This window comes from Triturus cristatus, chromosome 4_2, assembly GCF_964204655.1.
Source record: "Triturus cristatus chromosome 4_2, aTriCri1.1, whole genome shotgun sequence".
NCBI classification, from domain to species: domain Eukaryota; kingdom Metazoa; phylum Chordata; class Amphibia; order Caudata; family Salamandridae; genus Triturus; species Triturus cristatus.
In genome coordinates, this window is record NC_140586.1 from 194,590,245 (window position 1) to 194,609,315 (window position 19,071).

A 19,071-nucleotide genomic window follows, 5' to 3' on the forward strand; every position below is an offset into this window, starting at 1 on the left:
GTGATACAGCAGCAAACTCCAACCTAAAATGGATATGTATTATCGGTCGCCAGCAAACCTAGCTACCTGGCATTTCCGGGTCCGTGGTGAGAAATTTCTTCCGGTTCGTGGTGGGAGTGTATTTTCTGCCTGAAAAGGACCATTTTCTCAAGCAAGTACTTCTCTTATTAGCCAATAGCAGGCTCTATGGGGCGGTACAACCACCAAAGCCCCTCCTAGTACTGCCCCCTTGCTCGCCAGTCAGTGCAGCACCGCTTTGGGATTGGCTCGGATTCCATTCAGTACTTCAAGTGACTGACACTGTTGCAAAAGGTGGCGGCAATACGAATTTCCGTAACTTCCACGCAGATGGCAGATTAGTCTGCTATTCGAGAGCGGCATCCTAGTGCCAGCTGTTGGCATGTTTACTGTAGAAGGCTAGGTAAGGCTGGCGGGGATTACAAGCAGAGACATTATTTCAGGCAGTTCATTGTGTGTTTTTGCCTTCATGATTTTATGTTTGCCACATTCCCGAAAATTATTTGAATGTATAAAACAAGGTAGTGGGGTCCGTAATATGCACGCTCTTCTGAGTCAAGCGAATTGTCCACGAGTAATGAAGTTTACTTGTACGTCACGTTAATGTGACTATATTTCATTTTCATTAGTGCCTGGTGTTAAAATTGAACGTATTTCTATAGCGCGAACCTAGCCAAAAGGCAGGGAGCGCTGTACATTGTCAAAGACTTGTTTATAGTCCAGAGTAATAGGAAATGAAGCGGAGTTGTGGGCAATTAATGCTTTGTGATGTAGTGTTCTTCAGGTAGGGCTCGAGGCAATGTTTCCCTAGAGAGAAGTTCAAAACAACAGTTCAACAAGACAAGCCCGGCGGAGCGTGGCGCGCGCGCTTGGCGGGGTCGGGAGAGCGCATTCCAGGCAGGGGAGCGGACCCTTTGAAGTGCAATGCCAAACGGATTGCATGGCGGCACGATGCGCGTGATTGTGCGCGTGCTAGCCATGCAATCCGCTTTTTGGGAGCACTTTTAAAATCCCCTTACAATAGTCTCGCTTTGCGATCGCTTACGCGATAGCAAGGCGAGACCTAAAAAGCCAACCAATGGTAAGCAACGGCGGGCTCTAGACCCACTGTAAGTTTTTGGTAGAGTTCATAAAAGGTTTTTACCTAGAGACAGATAAAAGCTGCCTGGCTGGTGAGCCTTAACCCCTTCTATGCCCATGACGAGATAGTCTCGTCATGGAGCGCGGTTGCGCTGTGCCCATGACGAGACTATCTCGTCATGGACCCCGCCCGCTAGTGAAAGGCCCGGGACAGGAGGGGGAAAGGGCGGGGCACTCAAGGGGTTAAATACAGAAATACAGTGTGCTGCATGCCATGAACCTATTTATAATTTCATATGGAAAGAGAAAAGAAATGTAACACTATAAATAATTAGCCAAAGCTTACCCAAAATTACTGAAAGATAAAAGGAAAAATGACTTATCTGTTACCCTAAATTTTATTCGAGTTCTCTCTGAATCCACAAACAGTAGTATATTCCCACACAGATTCCTAATTCCTCGAATTCTTTTTTACAATATACTTTTCATGTGAAAAAAGAATTCAATGAAACATTCTTATAAGTAAACATTTCAGATTTTTTTTTATTTAAAATAATGTATCTAATTGAGATCAGTTATACAGCACATACGATAGAAATCACTACGGTCTGAAATATTTCTCAAATAAAATCTATTGGGCCTCCAGAGAGACTTTAAGGAAGCACTCACAATGATAGTCGGGCTCTACGTCTTAAGCAGTCGGGCTTCTCAATCTGCAGCTCACAGCGAGGCAGAAGGCTCATTTCTCAGGTAACCCAGTGAAAGGATATCACCATCAATAATAATTGCCAGCAATGTGATTGGACTCACAAGGGAAGTGGATGGAATGGATTCAGTGAAAATACTCATGGGAGAGATCTAGGATTAAGGGCAAGTAACTGTTCCTACTCTCACCGCAAGCTCACTAACTCCACAAACAGTGGTATAAAATAGAAAGGAAGTATGAATAATGTACCCTGCCGTGGAGGATCCAACATAATGGGGACATTCCTTATGAAAGCAGCTGTAGCTGGCTAGTCTCTGGCACAAGGGGCTTTGGCTTTACCCAGAACAAGGTTGTTTCCTTTTTGATAGTAAGCAGTGACACTATCTTGCTGTGGCGTGCTTTATAGAAGGCATAACTGTGTGAACAGGCCCATAGTCTAATTAAGCTCTTTGAGATGTCTTTAATCGTTTGTTGTCCCAGAAGGTTTTCGGAGCTCATTTTCCCCAAGTTGGAAGAAACATTTACACTGGAGTGAATGTCCGGGAGCAAGGTCTGAAGGGAAATCGTTTGACTGATATGAACATTTTAGATAACTTTTTTTTTTTTAGGAAAAAAGAGGGATGAGCTCAAAGATATTTTGCTGTGATGGAACGTCATATAAACTTGTTCCATGCAGAGAGCTGAAACCCCACTCACTTATCTGACTCACGGGATGGAAAAGGAGAGAAACTTTCAAAGATACTAGTTGATTAATTGTGCATAGGTTTCAAAGGTTGTGGGGAGAATTCATTTTGCAAGGAAGAGTTAAAAAGATAGTAACAAAAAAAGCAAATCCCAAAAAGTAGAAAGGTAGATTACATGAAAGCAAAATTTACAAAAGGTCAATAAAAGATTGCAGAAAATATGCATGTTATGACTAGGATAACAGTAAGGGATGATTTAGGGTCTATTTTAGGTAAACGTAACAGTTTGGGTTAAACCAAGGATTAGTGTATTAACTAGCGTTAGGGAAGGTGTTCTGATTGGGATCGGAGTAAGTGTTAGTGTCAGGATTGGGTAAAGGTTAGGATTGGGGTTAATGTTAGACTTTATTTAACAGTTGTGTTACAGTATGGATAATTGTATGGGATAGTGCAAGTAGATGTGGGAGAAACCAGGCATGGGAGGTGGAACAGAGGTATTTTACATCAAACGGCAGTGGAATAATGGTGATGGGGAAAAACTTTCAAGGTTAAGAAGGGCGTGAGAGTCAGGGATTATAAAACGGTTGATGTGTGGCTGTGTACAATTTGCAAATGTGATGGTAAAAAACAACAAAAATCAAATTTAGACCATAATCTTTTTTTATTTTTTCATGTAAAAAAAGTCAACAACTTTTTGCCTTCACTTTTTCAGCTATATTTTTTGCATGTTTTGAGATAGAATTGCTTTAATCACATGAATGATGAAAAAAGATGCAGAGACTGCCCTTTTACATAAGCAGTGATGCCAGACAAAGGCACTTTTATAGACGATGGCTGAAAACTAGATTTTGCAGAATAAAGAAAACACTGCTGTACTGCATCGTCCTAACAAGTTATCAGATCAGGTTCAACTGTTTTGGAGAACAAGTGTAGAATGAATATGCTACTTACCAGTATGCATCTGTTCTTGGCATGTAGGGCTGCTGACATTCATATCTGTGCATAGATCGCCGCCTAGTGTTGGGTCCGGATGTTTGCACGTTGTTGTCCTGGAAGAGTCTTCGAAGTATCCTTGGATAGGTGACTCCTCCCATGGACTACAGTGCGCATGGGCATCCTCTCCATCCTCAGATTGTTTTTCGCCATTGTGGCAGTGATGGAGTAGATACAGAAAGTGATGACCATGCTTGCAATAATTCTGAGAGCTGCAGCTGCGACAGGCGCCGGGGAGGAGGGAGGGCGATATGAATGTCAGCAGCCCTACATGCCAAGAACAGATGCATACTGGTAAGTAGCATATTCAGTTCGAGGCATGTGGGCTGCTGAATTCATATCTGTGCATAGAATACATAGCAGTGCCCTCTATTGGCGGCGGCTACCCGTGCCAGCTGCAGCGGTCTGAAAAAGTGTTTTGAGAACAGCCTGTCCTACAGCTGCCTGCTGTTTTGACTGCACATCTACGCAATAGTGTTTTGTAAATGTGTGTGTAGTGGACCATGTGGCTGCTCTGCATATATCATGCAGGGGAATATTTCCTAGGAAGGCCATGGAAGCCCCCAACTTGCGTGTTGAGTGGGCTCGTGGTGGAATAGTTAATGTGCGTTTTGCCTTTTGATAACAGATTTGAATACACTTAACTATCCATCTGGCTATCCCTGCTTTGGAGATGGCGTTACCTTTGTGGTGTGGGGCAAAGGCAACGAATAGTTGTTTTGTCTTCCTGAAGGGTTTAGTCCTGTCGATGTAGTACATGAGGGCCCTCCGTACATCTAGTGTATGTAATGCCCGCTCTGCAACAGTTTGTGGGTTTTGGAAGAAAACGGGCAGTTCAATAGTCTGGTTCATGTGGAACTGCGATATTACTTTGGGCATGAATTTGGGGTTGGTACGTAGTACGACCCTGTTGGCGTGAACCTGAATAAATGGCTCTTGAACGGTTAGTGCCTGGAGTTCACTAACTCTTCTTAGGGAAGTGATCGCTACCAGGAAGGCTACTTTCCAGGTAAGGAATTGAATCTCGCATGAGTGTAGAGGTTCAAAGGGTGGACCCATCAGGCGTGTGAGGACCAAGTTGAGGTTCCACATTGGAGCCGGTGGGTGACTAGGTGGAATGACTCGTTTGAGTCCTTCCAAGAATGCTTTGATGGCAGGCACTCTGAATAGAGAGAGGTGCTGCCTGGTTTGCAGATAGGCTGATATTGCGGTCAAATGGACACGTATAGAGGTGTACGCCAGATTGCATCGGTATAGGTGTAAGAGGTAACATATGATGTCGTGGATGGATGCGTCCAGCGGGTTAATGTCATTATTACCGCAATAAATGACGAACCTTTTCCATTTGGCTGCATAGCAAGCTCTTGTAGTGGGTCTCCTGGCCTCCTTGATGATGTCCATGCAGTCAGGTGGCAGATTGAGATAGCCAAACTCTAGGACTTCAGGAGCCAGATCGCCAGGTTCAGCTGTTGCGGATCTGGGTGCTGAACCTCTCCATGGTTCTGCGTCAAATGCGCGGGTTTGATCCGCAGCCTTTGATGCGGTACCACGGAAAGTTCGAGGAAGGTGGTGTACCACGGCTGGCGTGCCCACGTGGGAGCAACTAGGACGAGTGTCAGGGAGTGTTGTCGGAGTTTGCGAGCCACCAGCGGTATCAACGGTGCTGGGGGAAAAGCGTACGCAAATCTGCCGGACCAGTTCATCCATATCGCATTGCCCTGCGACTGCGGATGTGGGAATCTGGCGGCGAAGCTTTGGCATTTTGCGTTTTCGCTTGTCGCGAATAGGTCTATCTCTGGGTGACCCCACTGCTGGAAGTACGGTTGGAGTACTGATGGGTGTAACTCCCACTCGTGCATCTGGTGGCTGTGTCTGCTGAGCAGATCCGCCATCTGGTTGTCCTTGCCGGGGAGGTGTTCTGCCATGAGGAACATGTTCCTCTGAATGGCCCACTTCCACATGCTCTGAGCCAGATGAGACAACTGTGGAGAGTGTGTCCCTCCCTGTTTCTGTATGTAGTACATTGCGGTCATGTTGTCCGTCCGGATCAACACGACCTTGTTGCACAGATGTACTTTGAAAGCCTTCATGGCCAGGAAGATTGCCATCAGTTCCAGAAGGTTGATGTGCATCTTCTTCTGTTGTGTCGTCCATAGTCCCTGCACTGTGTAGTGTAGTACATGAGCTCCCCATCCCTGGAGAGACGCGTCCGCTGTCAGTACTATTTGTGGAACAGGCTCTTGGAACGGTCGCCCCTTGCAAAGGTTTTGTGGATTCCACCAATGCAGAGAGTTGTATGCCCGACCGCTCACCAACACTAGGTCTTTCAACTGTCCTTGAGCCTGATTCCACTGACGTGCTAGGCACTCCTGAAGTGGGCGCATATGTAATCTCGCGTGCGGGACTATGAAGATGCAGGAGGCCATCATGCCTATCAACTGCATAAACACTCGCGCTGGAAGCGAGTGATTGTGTTTGAACTTGGAGATCAGCAGTTGTATGCTGTTGATCCTCACTAAACTTGGCTGAGCTGAGGCCGCCAGAGTGTCTATAGTCGCGCCCAGGTACTGTTGTACGTGTGCGGGCTGGAGATGGGACTTTGGGTAATTTAGTGAGAATCCCAGACTGTGAAGAAGGTGAATGGTGCGGGACATATGGCTTGCACATTGCTGGGCCGACTTCGCTTGAACGAGCCAGTCGTCTAGGTAGGGGTAGACGTGTATATGCTGCCTCCGTAAGTGTGCTGCCACCGTAGCTAGGCACTTCGTGAAAACCCTGGGCGCTGTTGTCACGCCGAAGGGAAGGACTTTGAACTGATAGTGCTGCCCCTGAACAGTAAACCTGAGGTATTTTTTGTGTGAGGGGTGGATGGGTATGTGGAAGTACGCATCCTTGAGGTCCAGTGATGCTAGGAAGTCTCCCTGCTTGAGAAGCGGAAGGACTTGCTGTAGAGTGAGCATGTGAAAGTGCTCTGAAAGAATGTACTGGTTCAGGGGTCTCAGGTCTAATATAGGCCTGAGCGACCCGTCCTCTTTTGGAATTAAGAAGTAGAGGGAGTAAACCCCCGTGCCCTGCTCGTGGATGGGTACGAGCTCGATAGCGCCTTTTAGAAGCATACTTTCTACCTCTTGCTGTAAGAGCGTTAAGTGCTCTGAGGACATAGGACGGTTTCTTGGTGGTATTGTGGGTGGAGTGGAAGTTAACTCCAGACAGTAACCGTGTTTTATAATATCTTTGACCCACCTGTCCGTGGTGATGGAGTTCCACGTGGACAGGAACCGTTGTAGCCTTCCCCCGACAGGTGTTATGTGGTCGGGAGGAAGGGAGAGGGCGTCACTGCTTGTTCTTGGGGGAGGACCTGGTGTTGCCGTAGCCACGTCCTCTGCCCTTGGTACTGGAGCCACGATAGCCACCTCGGGTGTTCTTATCGTAGGTGGTCTGCGTATTACCCTTGTTATATGTTTGTTGTGACCCCTGTCCTCTACCTGCCCCCTTGTTTCCGGGGCGACGAAAGGAGCCGCTCCGAAAGGACTGAGTTTGTAGGGCGCCCATGGACTTTGCAGTGTCCGTGTCCTTTTTTATCTTCTCGAGGGTGGTGTCAACCTCAGGTCCGAACAAAAAGTCGGGGTTGACGGGCTGATTAAGTATATTGTTTTGTACCTCAGGCTTGAATCCTGAGATACGTAGCCAGGCGTGACGTCGTAGGATGACGCTAGTGTTGATGGCCCTGGCAGCCGTGTCTGCAGCGTCTAGTGCACATTTAATGGCAGCATTTGTGAGTAGCTGTCCCTCTCTGATAAGGATTTCTGCACCTTCTTTGTAGGGGTCAGGGAGGTGCTGAAGAAGTTGCTCCAGTGTGTCATAGTGCGCTCTATCGTAGCGAGCGAGGAGCGCTTGAGTGTTAGCTATGCGCCATATGTTTGCAGCTTGTGCGGCAACTCGCTTGCCGGAGGTCTCTAGCACCTTGGACTCTTTGTCCGGGGGAGGAGCGTCACCCGTTGTCTGCGAGTGTGCCCTCTTGCGGGCATTCGCCACAACGATGGAGTCGAGTGGTAATTGGCCTCTGATGTAAGTAGGATCCCCAGGTGCTGATCTGTATTTTTTATCGATCCTGGGGTTTATCACTCGTGCCCTGGTGGGTTCCTTGAAAATGTCAGTGGCTGGCTTGAGGACCCCCTTCAACATTGGCAGAGTCTTTACATGTCTTTCTGAGGATGCAAAGGTGTCCATTAGAAAGTCATCTTCGATGATATCAGAGTGAAGCTGTACATCATGGTTGTTTGCCGCACGTTCAATCAGAGCGTTGAACGCCGCAGTATCCTCTGTGGGTGATGTTTTTGGCCCATATAGTTGTGTGTCCTGTGCATCAAGAGGTGCACTGGGGTCTGCAGGGTCGCCCCAAGTTTGGTCAGGGTCCTGCTGGTCATCAGGGTCCGTGTCCACATGGTAGGGGACTTGTTCATCCAAGTAGTCCCCCAATGCATCCGTGTCGGAGCGTGTGGGGGAGGCCCGGTGTGGATCCTGGTAGGGTGAATAGAAGGGTTCATACAGGAGAGGTTCTGAGTCCACAGGCAGCTTCCTCTTTAGCGGGATCCTGAAAGGCTCCAATGGCGGTTCCGAAGTTATCCTTCGGCCGTGGAGAATCATCCTGCCAGTGTCGGCGTCGATGACGTGTGACGGAGACGGCTCGACAGGTGTAACCGCAGTTTTGGTGACCTGTGTCCTGAGTTGAAACGCCTTCGGGATTGTGGGTGGAGGCAAGCCGAAGGTAATGCTGGTCGGCACCGACGAAACCGCCGGAGCCGAACCGGAACCCGACGGGTCCTGGAGGGCGTCCTTGGATCTGCAGCCTGGCATCGCGCCAGGCCGTACTCGGGGCGCCTTAGAGGTCGTGGCCCCCGCCAGGGTCGTCGAGGCGGCTGCAGATATCTTCTGCGCCCGTGGCGCATCGAGTCGAGGTGCGGAGATCACCGTCGACGTCTTCGACACGTGAGGTTTTGGTGTCGTCGAGGGAGTGCTGCGAGGCGTAGCAGGCGGGACGGCCCTCGGTGTCGGTGGCGTCGACGCCGGTAACCGGGCAGGTTTGTCGGCGCCGATGACCTTCTTCCGTTTGTCGACTCCCATGTCGCCCGTCTCGAGTTCGGCACCGAAGTCTCTCTTGGTGCGGTCGGTGCCGACCCGGTGCGCTGGCGTCGAAGGTGTTGAAGGCCTCGATCCGACTAGCGCCACTTTCAGTTTCGGTTTCGTAGGAACCTGAGCAGCTTTCGGTTTCGGTTTCGTGGAAGGGAAACCAGCTGGCTTAAGCGGTAATGGCTGCCGCTGAACGTCCGAGGCCGGGCCCGAGGGCGGGGCCGAAGGACTGCGTGATAGGTCTCGGGTAAGGCCCGAAGGCGATCCCTCGACCGGAGCCATAGTCTGTGGCGCTGGTGAAATTTCGGTCTGAACAGGTAGGCCTTGTTCATCATCGGAGCTACTCTCTTCGGCTCCTAAGGCCTCCTCGTCGTCTCCTACCTCGGTGTCGTCTTCACCTCTGTGGAAGAGTGACTCGTCGGCCTCGTCCGATCCGGGTTCGTGTTCGTGTTCGGAAACGGGACTGGAGGGTAAGACTTCTACTTCTTCGACGTCGTCAGCCTCGTCGAAGATGTCAGCTGGGGCCGGTGCCGCGTGCTGCGCTTCGAGCCTCGCCGCTCGACGATTCCGCAGAGTCTTCTTTGAACGGAACCGGGCACAGGCCATACATGTCGATTCGTCGTGGTCCGGCGAAAGGCATTTGTTGCACACCGGATGGACGTCGATGTGTGGGTACTTCGCATTGCATACCGGACACCTTTTGAATGGCGTCCTGGATTCCATCGTCGAAGTAGAGTCGATGGACAGGCAAATGCGAACAAAGTCGGTGCTGAAAGTTAGTAAACTAACAAAAAGTATCGAAACCCGATCGATAAACAGTACCGACGCGAACTAAAGGCCTTGTGGCCTCGACAAAAGTTTTTCCTAACTTGAGCTAAGATAGCACATCCGAACCCAATGGCGGAAAAAAACAATCTGAGGATGGAGAGGATGCCCATGCGCACTGTAGTCCATGGGAGGAGTCACCTATCCAAGGATACTTCGAAGACTCTTCCAGGACAACAACGTGCAAACATCCGGACCCAACACTAGGCGGCGATCTATGCACAGATATGAATTCAGCAGCCCACATGCCTCGAACTCTCTTATACTTAAAGGCATATGATGACTTGTTGGAAAGATGTTTGGACACTCGTGCTCATGCAGTTGCCTGGAGGGTTCAAGTGGCTATACTGCAAATACACAGGAGTCAGGTGGTCAAGCTTCGAAATGATACGTTGGTGAGAAGGTTCAGCATGCACTGAAGCCTCCTGGAGTGGCTGAAATGACCAGTGAAGCAGTTGTAAGGATAATCACTGTTTCACCCAGTCTGCAGAAAAAGGTCACTGCCGTGTTATATTGTCTCATCTTGGCAATGAAAAAGGGCAGCAAGCAGATCAAGGGAAAGGCATAGGTGATATCTTAGACGACTATGTGAAAAAGACATTTCCTATATAATGTTTTTCTCAAAATCTACGTGCTAAGTCATAGCTTTGTTTTTTTTTTTTTTGCAGTACTGAACAAGAAGACTCTGAGAATAACCAGAGCTTTGAAGATGTCTGATAGAATGTTGTAGAGCAACGACCTGTAATCTTACATGAGGTACCTGCCACACTAGTGGACTTTCAAGTTCTGAAGGCATGGGAGTGCACATTCCTGTTCCTCACAGAGACCAGTGCTACTTCATCTCCACTTCGCTTGACAAGACTCTTGATCTGGTTTCTCCTTGCTTGTTGAGATATTACATTGTTGTACTGTTGTCAGGCTGTAGCAAAATATAAAATGCTACAAATGGCAACAGTAGGGTTTTGGAGCAAGGTGGAGCCATACCAACATGTTGTTATGGTATGGTTGTTCCAACACAGAACGCTTGCCTCGATTAGAAAGTTTGCTCTTTTGAACCAGAGAGCTTTCTATGGAGGTATCCGTCACTATACTTGCCATGGAAGCAGTTTTCTGAAATGAGACTCCTGAAGCAGGTTTCCCATCGGAGTCCACTAAGAGGGGAGGGAAGGGAGTGTGGTTTTACTGTTAGTCAACTGAATCTTCTGTTACTTTACCCGTTGTTTGAGACTCAGTCTTTAAGCTATTCATGGAGAAGATGCATGAACAGTCTGGCACTGGGGACAATGAAAACACACCCAGCATGTTCCCCAAGAGAGATGAGACTTCTCTGACTGCTGGGGATCAATTATTCATTAGGATCAGACTCTCAGATAGCCTGTCCTCTTAATGAATTTCTTTTTGCCAGTTTTGTGCCCAGTGCTCTCAGGAAGTGGATAACCCGCACAGCCTGTGGGGTCAATGTGGAAGAATGTTATCGACAGGCTAAGGTCTATAATTAGGCCCAGAGTTAATCTGAGGTGATGCTTCACCTCAGGCTGCACTGCCACTGTCCTAAACTTTGGGAACACTATACAATCTGATTTTAAGTTGAAAGCAAGATCTTTGTATTGATAGCGTGAACTCCCTATCTGACACCTCAAGAACCATCTATATCTGTGCACACTGTAATGTGAAATAGTGCAACTATAATGAAGAAAATTGGGGAAGATCTAATTGAGAATCGCCATCCTTAATTTTTTTCCCCCTCCGCCTATTTGTTGGACTACTCCAGCTGAAAAACTGAGCAATGCTCTTGACTAGAACTTTTCTTTCTCACAGAAACAGTGGGAATAAATGCTCTTTTGCTGTATGGACACACATTCCACTTCGCTCTTTTGACTGATAATGAACGGGGGGCGATTAGCAGATGGAGCAATTCATAAATGCACAATGTTAGAGTTTCGGAGGAGAGGCTGACCTGTGTGTGTGTTTTATATGGAGTCTAGCTAGAGAGCATGTTTTCTCTTGTTTACTCTCACAAAAGTCGAAAAAAATAACAACGCTTTCAGTTAAATATACCATATGATCCTATTGGGCTAACTACGTAGAGTTAAACAAAATAAAATTTTAAAAAAGTTTAGAAACTGCCTCTGCCAGGCATGTTTTCTTTTATTTAATGCATTAGTTCATATGACAAAAATAATGATCAGTAAGTGTTTCAGGGATCCCACACAACAACGATGATGTTCTACTGGTTATGTATATTGAAGACAATCCCTTGACAGGAACACTACTTACCACAAAAAGCACGTTTTTAAAGAAAAGACCATTTTCAATTATAAGTAATAAAAGATTGCAAGTTTTCCCACCTGGTCACTCATTATTCAAACAAATACCCAATTTGTCACCCCACGCCAATAAAGATGTGCAGTCCTTTTACTACATTCCAGACTTTTAAAAATGCTATAAAAGCCACAATCCACTTGGCATTGTGATGTCTGAGAAGCGTGCTTAAATTTTCCTCAATCTTGAGGCTGGATTTATCAATACTCGTGAACAATTGTTTCTTTCATCTGCCTTACTGGGATGCTTTTTTTCCCCCTTACTGGAGTTTAATGGAATTTTTTTGATTGCTAGTCGTGATTGCACAAACATGTTCATTACTACATTCTTTTTTAGATTAAATGTGCATTTCTAAATACATACAAAAAGTATGTTCTGCATTTAGTAAGTTAATTGATGAAGCAACATTTCATTGAAGTGCATTGAAAGATTAGGGTTTTACCAATGGAGTTCTGTGAACACGTGTACGTTGTGCATTTGTTACATGTCATTTTCACTGCCTAGTTCGTAACAATTTAACTTACTGCCTGTACATCTGGTGGGTTTAATCCAGAGCAGTTGTTCTTAACTTGTGGTCTGGGGACCCCTGGGGGTCCGTGAGACCTACTCAGAGGGGACGCGATTGCTTTAAAAATTAAATATTAACAGATTACTGAATCAACGATAAAGAAGCAGAACGCAAACATTTTAAATGTTCTGTAAAATTAAAAACATTCTGTAAGTGTGAAGGAATTTGATATTCGAGACAAAAAATTTAATTGGCATCCTCATATGGATTTGTGGGAGCAGTGCAAGTACATCAAACATAATATAGCATGGATGGTGGGTAGCCTCAATTGAAATTAAAAAAACCTCCACCATCTCCGATAAAATGTTGATCTTTTTAAAATGTGTGTGTAAATTAAACCAAATATTTAATCATTTATGCATTTGTTTAATGAATGCTTTTTACTGCATTTTTTCCAGTTCAGCATGGCATATAGCATTGGTGCAACTGCCAGTAAATATTTTATAAAGGTATTTTCGACTTGTTGATTCCCATGCACGTCCACCATGAACCAAATACCAGCCCCATAAGTGGGGATTGTCAAAATGTTGCTTGCATAGTTAGTAGGGCTTTCCCAGGTTTAGAGGCCAGTTTTTTTCAGAAATCGTGCAGACTGATGATTTATTTCTCAAAAACCGCCATCCTCTTCTCCATATTTGCTATCAAACAGGATCCCCAAATAGAAGGATTCAACCTCCGAGACACTAACACTCTTGATAAAGTGGAAGGGTCTTTTCAACGGTCTAGCCCTGCAAATCATGGTAAATCTTTTGCTCGTGTTCAGCCTTAAATCTAAGTCACACATTAAATCAATATAATCATCAATTAATTAAACCCTGTAGCCGTCTCCCTGTTCTGGCAACTAAGACCGCATTAACGGCATATTGTTTGTCTCATCCTAAACCCTACCTTTATCCTCAACAAGTACTCTGTCTAGGTGATCAACATTATTCCCACCCCAGAATCTAAACCAGACCATAAACTTTTTCCTAACCTTAAATGTGGGGCTTTCTTTTACAACCTCCAGGACGGAGTCAAAAAGACTGTTGCAATCAATTGTTTTTAGACAGCAGGAGTGGTAGCACCGGAAATGTCCCAACAAGGAGTGTCATGTGGCATCGATTCGAAGGTTCAGCGACCCCAGTCCGACCAGACAGCGGAAAAAAACAATCTAACAATGAAGCCGATGCCCATGCGCTTTATCAGTCATAGGAGGAGTCACTTTATCTTGTGACTTGAAAGACTTCTTCAGAGAAAAACAAGTTGTACGCATACGAGCCCAACACTACATGCCAGGAGTATTCAGAGCATATATATATAGACCGCTACACATGCCACAAACACATATTTTCTGTGGTTTTCATTTTCAATAAAACTCAACTGAACTAAACTCTCTGAAAGGTACAGTAAAAAAGGGCAGGGATTAGGAAATGCCACAAATTACATTGTTAAATCCCAAGCATAAGAACCAGCAGCCATGAGTCAAGTAAAAGGTATAAAATAAGGAAATGCATCCATCTTTCTATAGAAGAGTCAAATCCCACAGAATATTGTACCAAAGAGGAAATGCCTCCCCCTTCTGATTTTAGGCAACAGATAAATACTAAGCATGATCAGGTACTGTAGGTGCAAATATTTATATATTCATTCAAATTGCTGAGTAGTATTGTTAATAATTGCTCTAAAAAAGAATTACTTGAAAATCACCACTTTTATCCACGCCGCAAATGATAATGGAATGATTGTTAAGAATGTGTAGAACAACCATCTGCCTGGATAAACTGAAGAACACTTTGGGAGATACCGCCTTTACAATAACTCTACCCCCTCCCTCCAGAGTTTTATATAGCGCAAACTTGACCCGAAGGTATCAGGTATCAGAGCGCTTTACATGAGCACCAGTTATGATACACAAGGACACATTCATTTTTTGTTAGGCACGGGGAGATAAATTGACTTGCCCAGAATCACAGGATGTTGAACGTCACCGCCGAGACTCGAACCCGGTTCCCCAGATTTGAGGTCAACCGCCCTAGCTGTTAGGCTACATCTTCTCCCCTTTTAAACAAGAAACATGCCCTAGTGCACTGATTCATGTTTATAGGTAAAGTTGAAAAAATCTTTGCACACTACGGTATGACTGAATTTGGATTATGAAATTGAACATTACTTATCAATAATAAAGTGGTGCAATGAGTCTACACAACAAGCATGGGCTTCTCCCATCCGTGTTTCATTAAGGAAAAATATGTTGGATTCTCTACCCACTCCTTTCCTTTTCTGAGGTGTCGAATACAAAAAACAAAGAAACCATCTTTCAAATTGGCCTCTTGAAAACAAAATCCCATTCGCTCTGGAAATGTCCGAGAGTATTTGGTCAGTTTTAATACACTTCACAGTAGAAAGGGAAAAGGTAAAACAATTTCCTGGCAACTAGTCTGGCAGAAAACACAGGAACCTATGTGTTTCAGTGCATTAAAAAAAGTTGGTTCTATTGGCCACGTCAGAGGAACATATCCTGAGCAGCACTGTAGTAGGTCAATAGGACATTCCCCAACTTTGTAGCTGGATGTCAGACAGAGGCACAGTTTTTATCTAGTGAATTATCCAGCCAAGCTACCACCAGGAGCAGTGCTTGCAAGGGGTAGACATAAGTAGTACTCAAGGACAAAGAAGAAAACCATCAGAGATTGATTAACATGAGTAATATCAAAGGGGGTGATAGCTAATATTGGGGGGCACACTGGATGTACAAGGGATCAGAAATGGGGTTTAGGAGAGGGTAGAGCTTTGGACAACCTAGGACTGAGACAGAAGTTACCAGGTTAGCAGAGGTGGTCTTTAAGGGCATGTTTGGATTTACAACTGGTCCTGGCTGGGCTTAACCAGGGATTCTGATTTGGGCATTACATGCGAAAGTAAAGGGGCAAGATGGACCCTGTAGGGAGTTAGCAGGGGAAGTGAGGAGGAAGCTGTTTGATCGGAGAGTGTCTTGGAGTGGGAAAGTAGTGGGAAAGTAGTGTTCTACATCGAGACCAGAACTAGGGAGAAGCTGCGACTAGCAGTACCACTGAACGATAAGGGCAGTCCTAAGGGGACAACTGGGCAGGTCCAGAAGCAAAGGGCAGAGCTGGTCAACACCAAAGGAAAGAGATAGGCCTGGGAAGCGCAGAGCAGTAAAAAGAGCTGTACAGGGCATGAGCAGAGCTGTGCAAGGCATACGCAAAGATGTGCATTCCAAGGACAGTGGAAGAACTATGCAGCTTTGGGTGTGAGGGACAGAGCTGGCAACACAAGGTGAAAAGCCAGTTCGTACCACTTTAACTACATGCAATGCCAGGTTGCCGACACAACAGCACCTTAGAGCTCAGAAAGCTAAGGAACTACACAAGCACACCCCTTACCTTGTGCTTTGGGCATCGCACAGAGAAATCTTCCTCGTTCAGTAAACAATCTGCAGAGGGGGAATAGATGAGAGGTTAGCCATACTACGACTGGCCGCTGGGTGTCACTGCTCCACGAAAGACGACTCACTTAAGAGTCTTAGCTACCGCAAAATTATTACCAGACATTGTGTGCCGCTGTTACACCGTTGTCTACCCCCTCCAATGCTTCAGGACAGTACTTTTCTTCTTCACACCACTAAATACTGTATTTTATGAATCCCCAAGAAACGTAAGGCCCAGCACAGGTTTGCAGTACCTCGACCCTACTAAATGAGACCTCCCCAGCATCTCTATTCTGGACTCACCAGACTCCATGGCGCAGAGATGGTGATACTGGGAAGAGCACCCTCTGTTGTAGCAGCCAAGCGATGCTCCGGGCTCCTGGCAGTGCGCACATTTCTGTCAGGAAGAGAAAGCGGTTAGTATAATTACCAGGGATGCTGTCTCACCTTTCTTGCGCCATATTCACTTAATCTTCAGCCTTTACCAACGATAAAAGAGGCTCAACCACCAAGCTACTACAGTACGAGGTATAGAGGCGAGCTCACACTCCATGCTCTTTCACTCTCTGAACCCTGTGAGAGAGTGGTGGATGTGTAACACTTTCAGCCAATATTTTCACATATGAGCCCCTGTTCCCCTTCGGCTGCCATGCCCCACACTTAGGTGCTCAGTGTACCAAACTCGAGACAATGAAAGGCTAGCAAGAGAAAGAGAACCTCCGAGTGTGGTGATATCAGAAAAGTAAGATGAGGGCTGAAAAAGGAGTATGGAAAAGCAAGAGGGTGGGAGAAGGAAAAAAAAGAGAACACATGGTAAACACAACGATGAGTAAAAATGGGAAAGGCGAGAGGAAACAAGGAAGGAACAGCAGAGATAAGAAGGAAATCTTGATATAGAGGTTGAGGAGAAAAGAGAAGCACAGAGATGGGAAAAAATCCAGTGAGTAGAAAGCAGAATGGTAAGGAAAGAGAACTCTGTGATAAAGGGACAAAAAAGAGAAGGTAAAGGAGGAGACGTGGAGGGTACTTGGGTCAGGCTGTGTGGTGTCTTCTCATTGATCTCCTACCCAAGCCTCTTCATACGGTGGTCTTCTTCCTCTCTGGCACTCAAGAAGCAAGGCCTAAGATTGAGGCTAGGTGATGCTTCTCTGGAACTCACATTCCGTTTACTGGATTAGGATAGAACATGGCAGTTTTTGGCCTACGGAACTCGGGTTTTGGGTCACTGCATGCCATGGTCTGGGTGTTGGAGTAGAGAGATTTCTCTTTAAGGTAGCTGGAGTTCGGGATCTCCATACTGAAGGCAAGTTAAAAGATGACAGATGGGAATCCAGAACCCAGGTTATACCATCTTAAGTGGGACCAATGAACACGCATCTACTTTGGGCTCAGACGTTTGATATCGGGTGGAGGCGTGCTTGGGATGTTAGGTGCCAGTCCATTAGATATCGAAGGGGTTAGACACCTAGCCTTGCCAAATTGTGAGGCCTTTTTGCCAAGGCAGTCATTGGGCAATGTTAGGGTTACTGTTGTATGCCACTGTTGTCCTAGGGTCACCATACTGTTGGACTCAAACTGAACGACCAAGTACTCTAAAATACGACTCTCCCAGGGTAGAGGACTTGAGCAGTCAAGGTTTATTTCAGGTGGCGGTGTGGGGTTAGGAGAACCAGAGAGAAAGATAACATGTTTTAATGTCTTAACTGATACATCTAGCCTTCAAAGCCAAGAATTCCACCTGCCTTGATCATCAAAAACCCACAAACCCACCATCCCAAAAAAGCCTACATTGCAAGCATAGTATTGGAGAAGCTCTGGGGGCTCTTCTTCAGGATGTTTTGGGCAGTGACCCGGTTTCAGGTCACTGGAGCCCAGGTATAGGGGGCACAGTCCTTGGCAGTGGAACCCAGAATCAAGCTGCCAACTGTGCTCTTTGTTAGAAATGGAGGCTGCCCAGAGTGCACAGTAGACACTAGTAATGCCTAGAGGAGATTGGCTGGGGTTGTGTGGCCTGTATCTCATATGCCGCAGACATGAACAACGCAAAGGAACCTAGTCATAGGGGACAGAACATGGGGGAGGCAGTGGGTAGCCACCCGGGGAGGTGTATTGGTAAAAAATTAACTCCGCCCCTATATAGAAAACACAATGCCACCCCTGTCTGTCTCTTATATGCTGGGTAGAGAGGTATAACCCCACTCTTAACAAAAGCTGTTCAATTTAGGTGTCACTTAATATCAAGGTTCAGAACCCGACAAGTACCTCCAGAGGGGTCGTGTATTGGTCAAACTAACTAGGACAATCATGCACAGGTCTCTTGAGCAACACACTGGCAGGTGGGCACAGCTTTATAAAGGACAAACAATGAAGGGGAGTAAAAAAGTGGAAAATATATGCTAGAATCTATGCTAAAATATACCAATAGCTCAGGCCTATTGACTCCACAGACCTAGTTCCCAAGCGCCGACGTTAACTCTAAACTACGTCTGGCCAACTCGCATTATATAACACCTTCGAATTTGCCATCCTCTATCACTGGTCAGTTTGCCATGTGTTCCACCCCCCCTCATGCCAATGGCACTCTTGCACAGAGTGCAGAAAATGCATACCTTGTAGGTTGCTCCTGAAACCACCTAAGCTCTATACCTGGAAACTAGACAGCGAAGAACAGCAAGAAGGCAGGTCGGAATACCCCCAACTTTTTGTGAAGGAGTTATGCTCTGGGCTTCCCAGGTGTGCTAGGGGGTATCGCTAAGCATTTGTATGTATACATTTCTTCTAACATTCTGGGGTTCTTTGTGTTTGGGAAATTAAATATACAGCAAGTCTCCCTTTCCTCCTTATGTTGCCAGAAGGGAAGAAGGGTGCATTGTGCTTTAGAGCACGTATGGGCATATACATATCTCTTGTAAGTAGAGTACCGTATGATAAGGTGTGGCTTACACACAAGACCCTGTTACTATTTTCCCTGGCTGGTGTCCAGGACAGGGGGTTCCAACAAAGCTTCAGTAGGGCCAGATCCAGGTTACGTTTTCAAGATACTCACTCATTATGTGGATGGGTTTCTTTCTGATTTCTTGTATGCTAATGCCTCTCTTCTCAATATCTCATATCTGGCATGGCTCCTGCTTTCCTAGACCCAAGTTTAACATAGAAGCAGAACGGCTCCATAGTTGGTTACCACTCTTCATTGAGACGTGCCTATGTTCAAGTATGTGAAACAGCCTTTCTACTGGGCCTGATGAAGATATCTGGCTTGTCTGGAGCTGTATTGGGCCTGTCAGGAGTAAAACCCTTCTCACAGGAGAGCCAAGGCCCA

The 19,071-nt window shown here is 46.2% G+C and overlaps 1 protein-coding gene across 3 annotated transcripts in view; it reads right to left on the reverse strand.

The window, feature by feature from the left end:
- Positions 1-19,071, reverse strand: part of TCF20 (transcription factor 20) — a 226,685-nt gene that overhangs the window by 79,735 nt on the left and 127,879 nt on the right. For all 3 annotated transcript variants that reach the window (XM_085601146.1, XM_085601144.1, XM_085601145.1), the window contains exons 3-4: positions 16,056-16,149; positions 15,709-15,758 (exon numbers count right to left, since the gene is read on the reverse strand). In XM_085601146.1, coding sequence (XP_085457272.1) covers positions 15,709-15,758; positions 16,056-16,149 — 144 coding nt within the window. The remainder of the gene's footprint in view (positions 1-15,708; positions 15,759-16,055; positions 16,150-19,071) is intronic.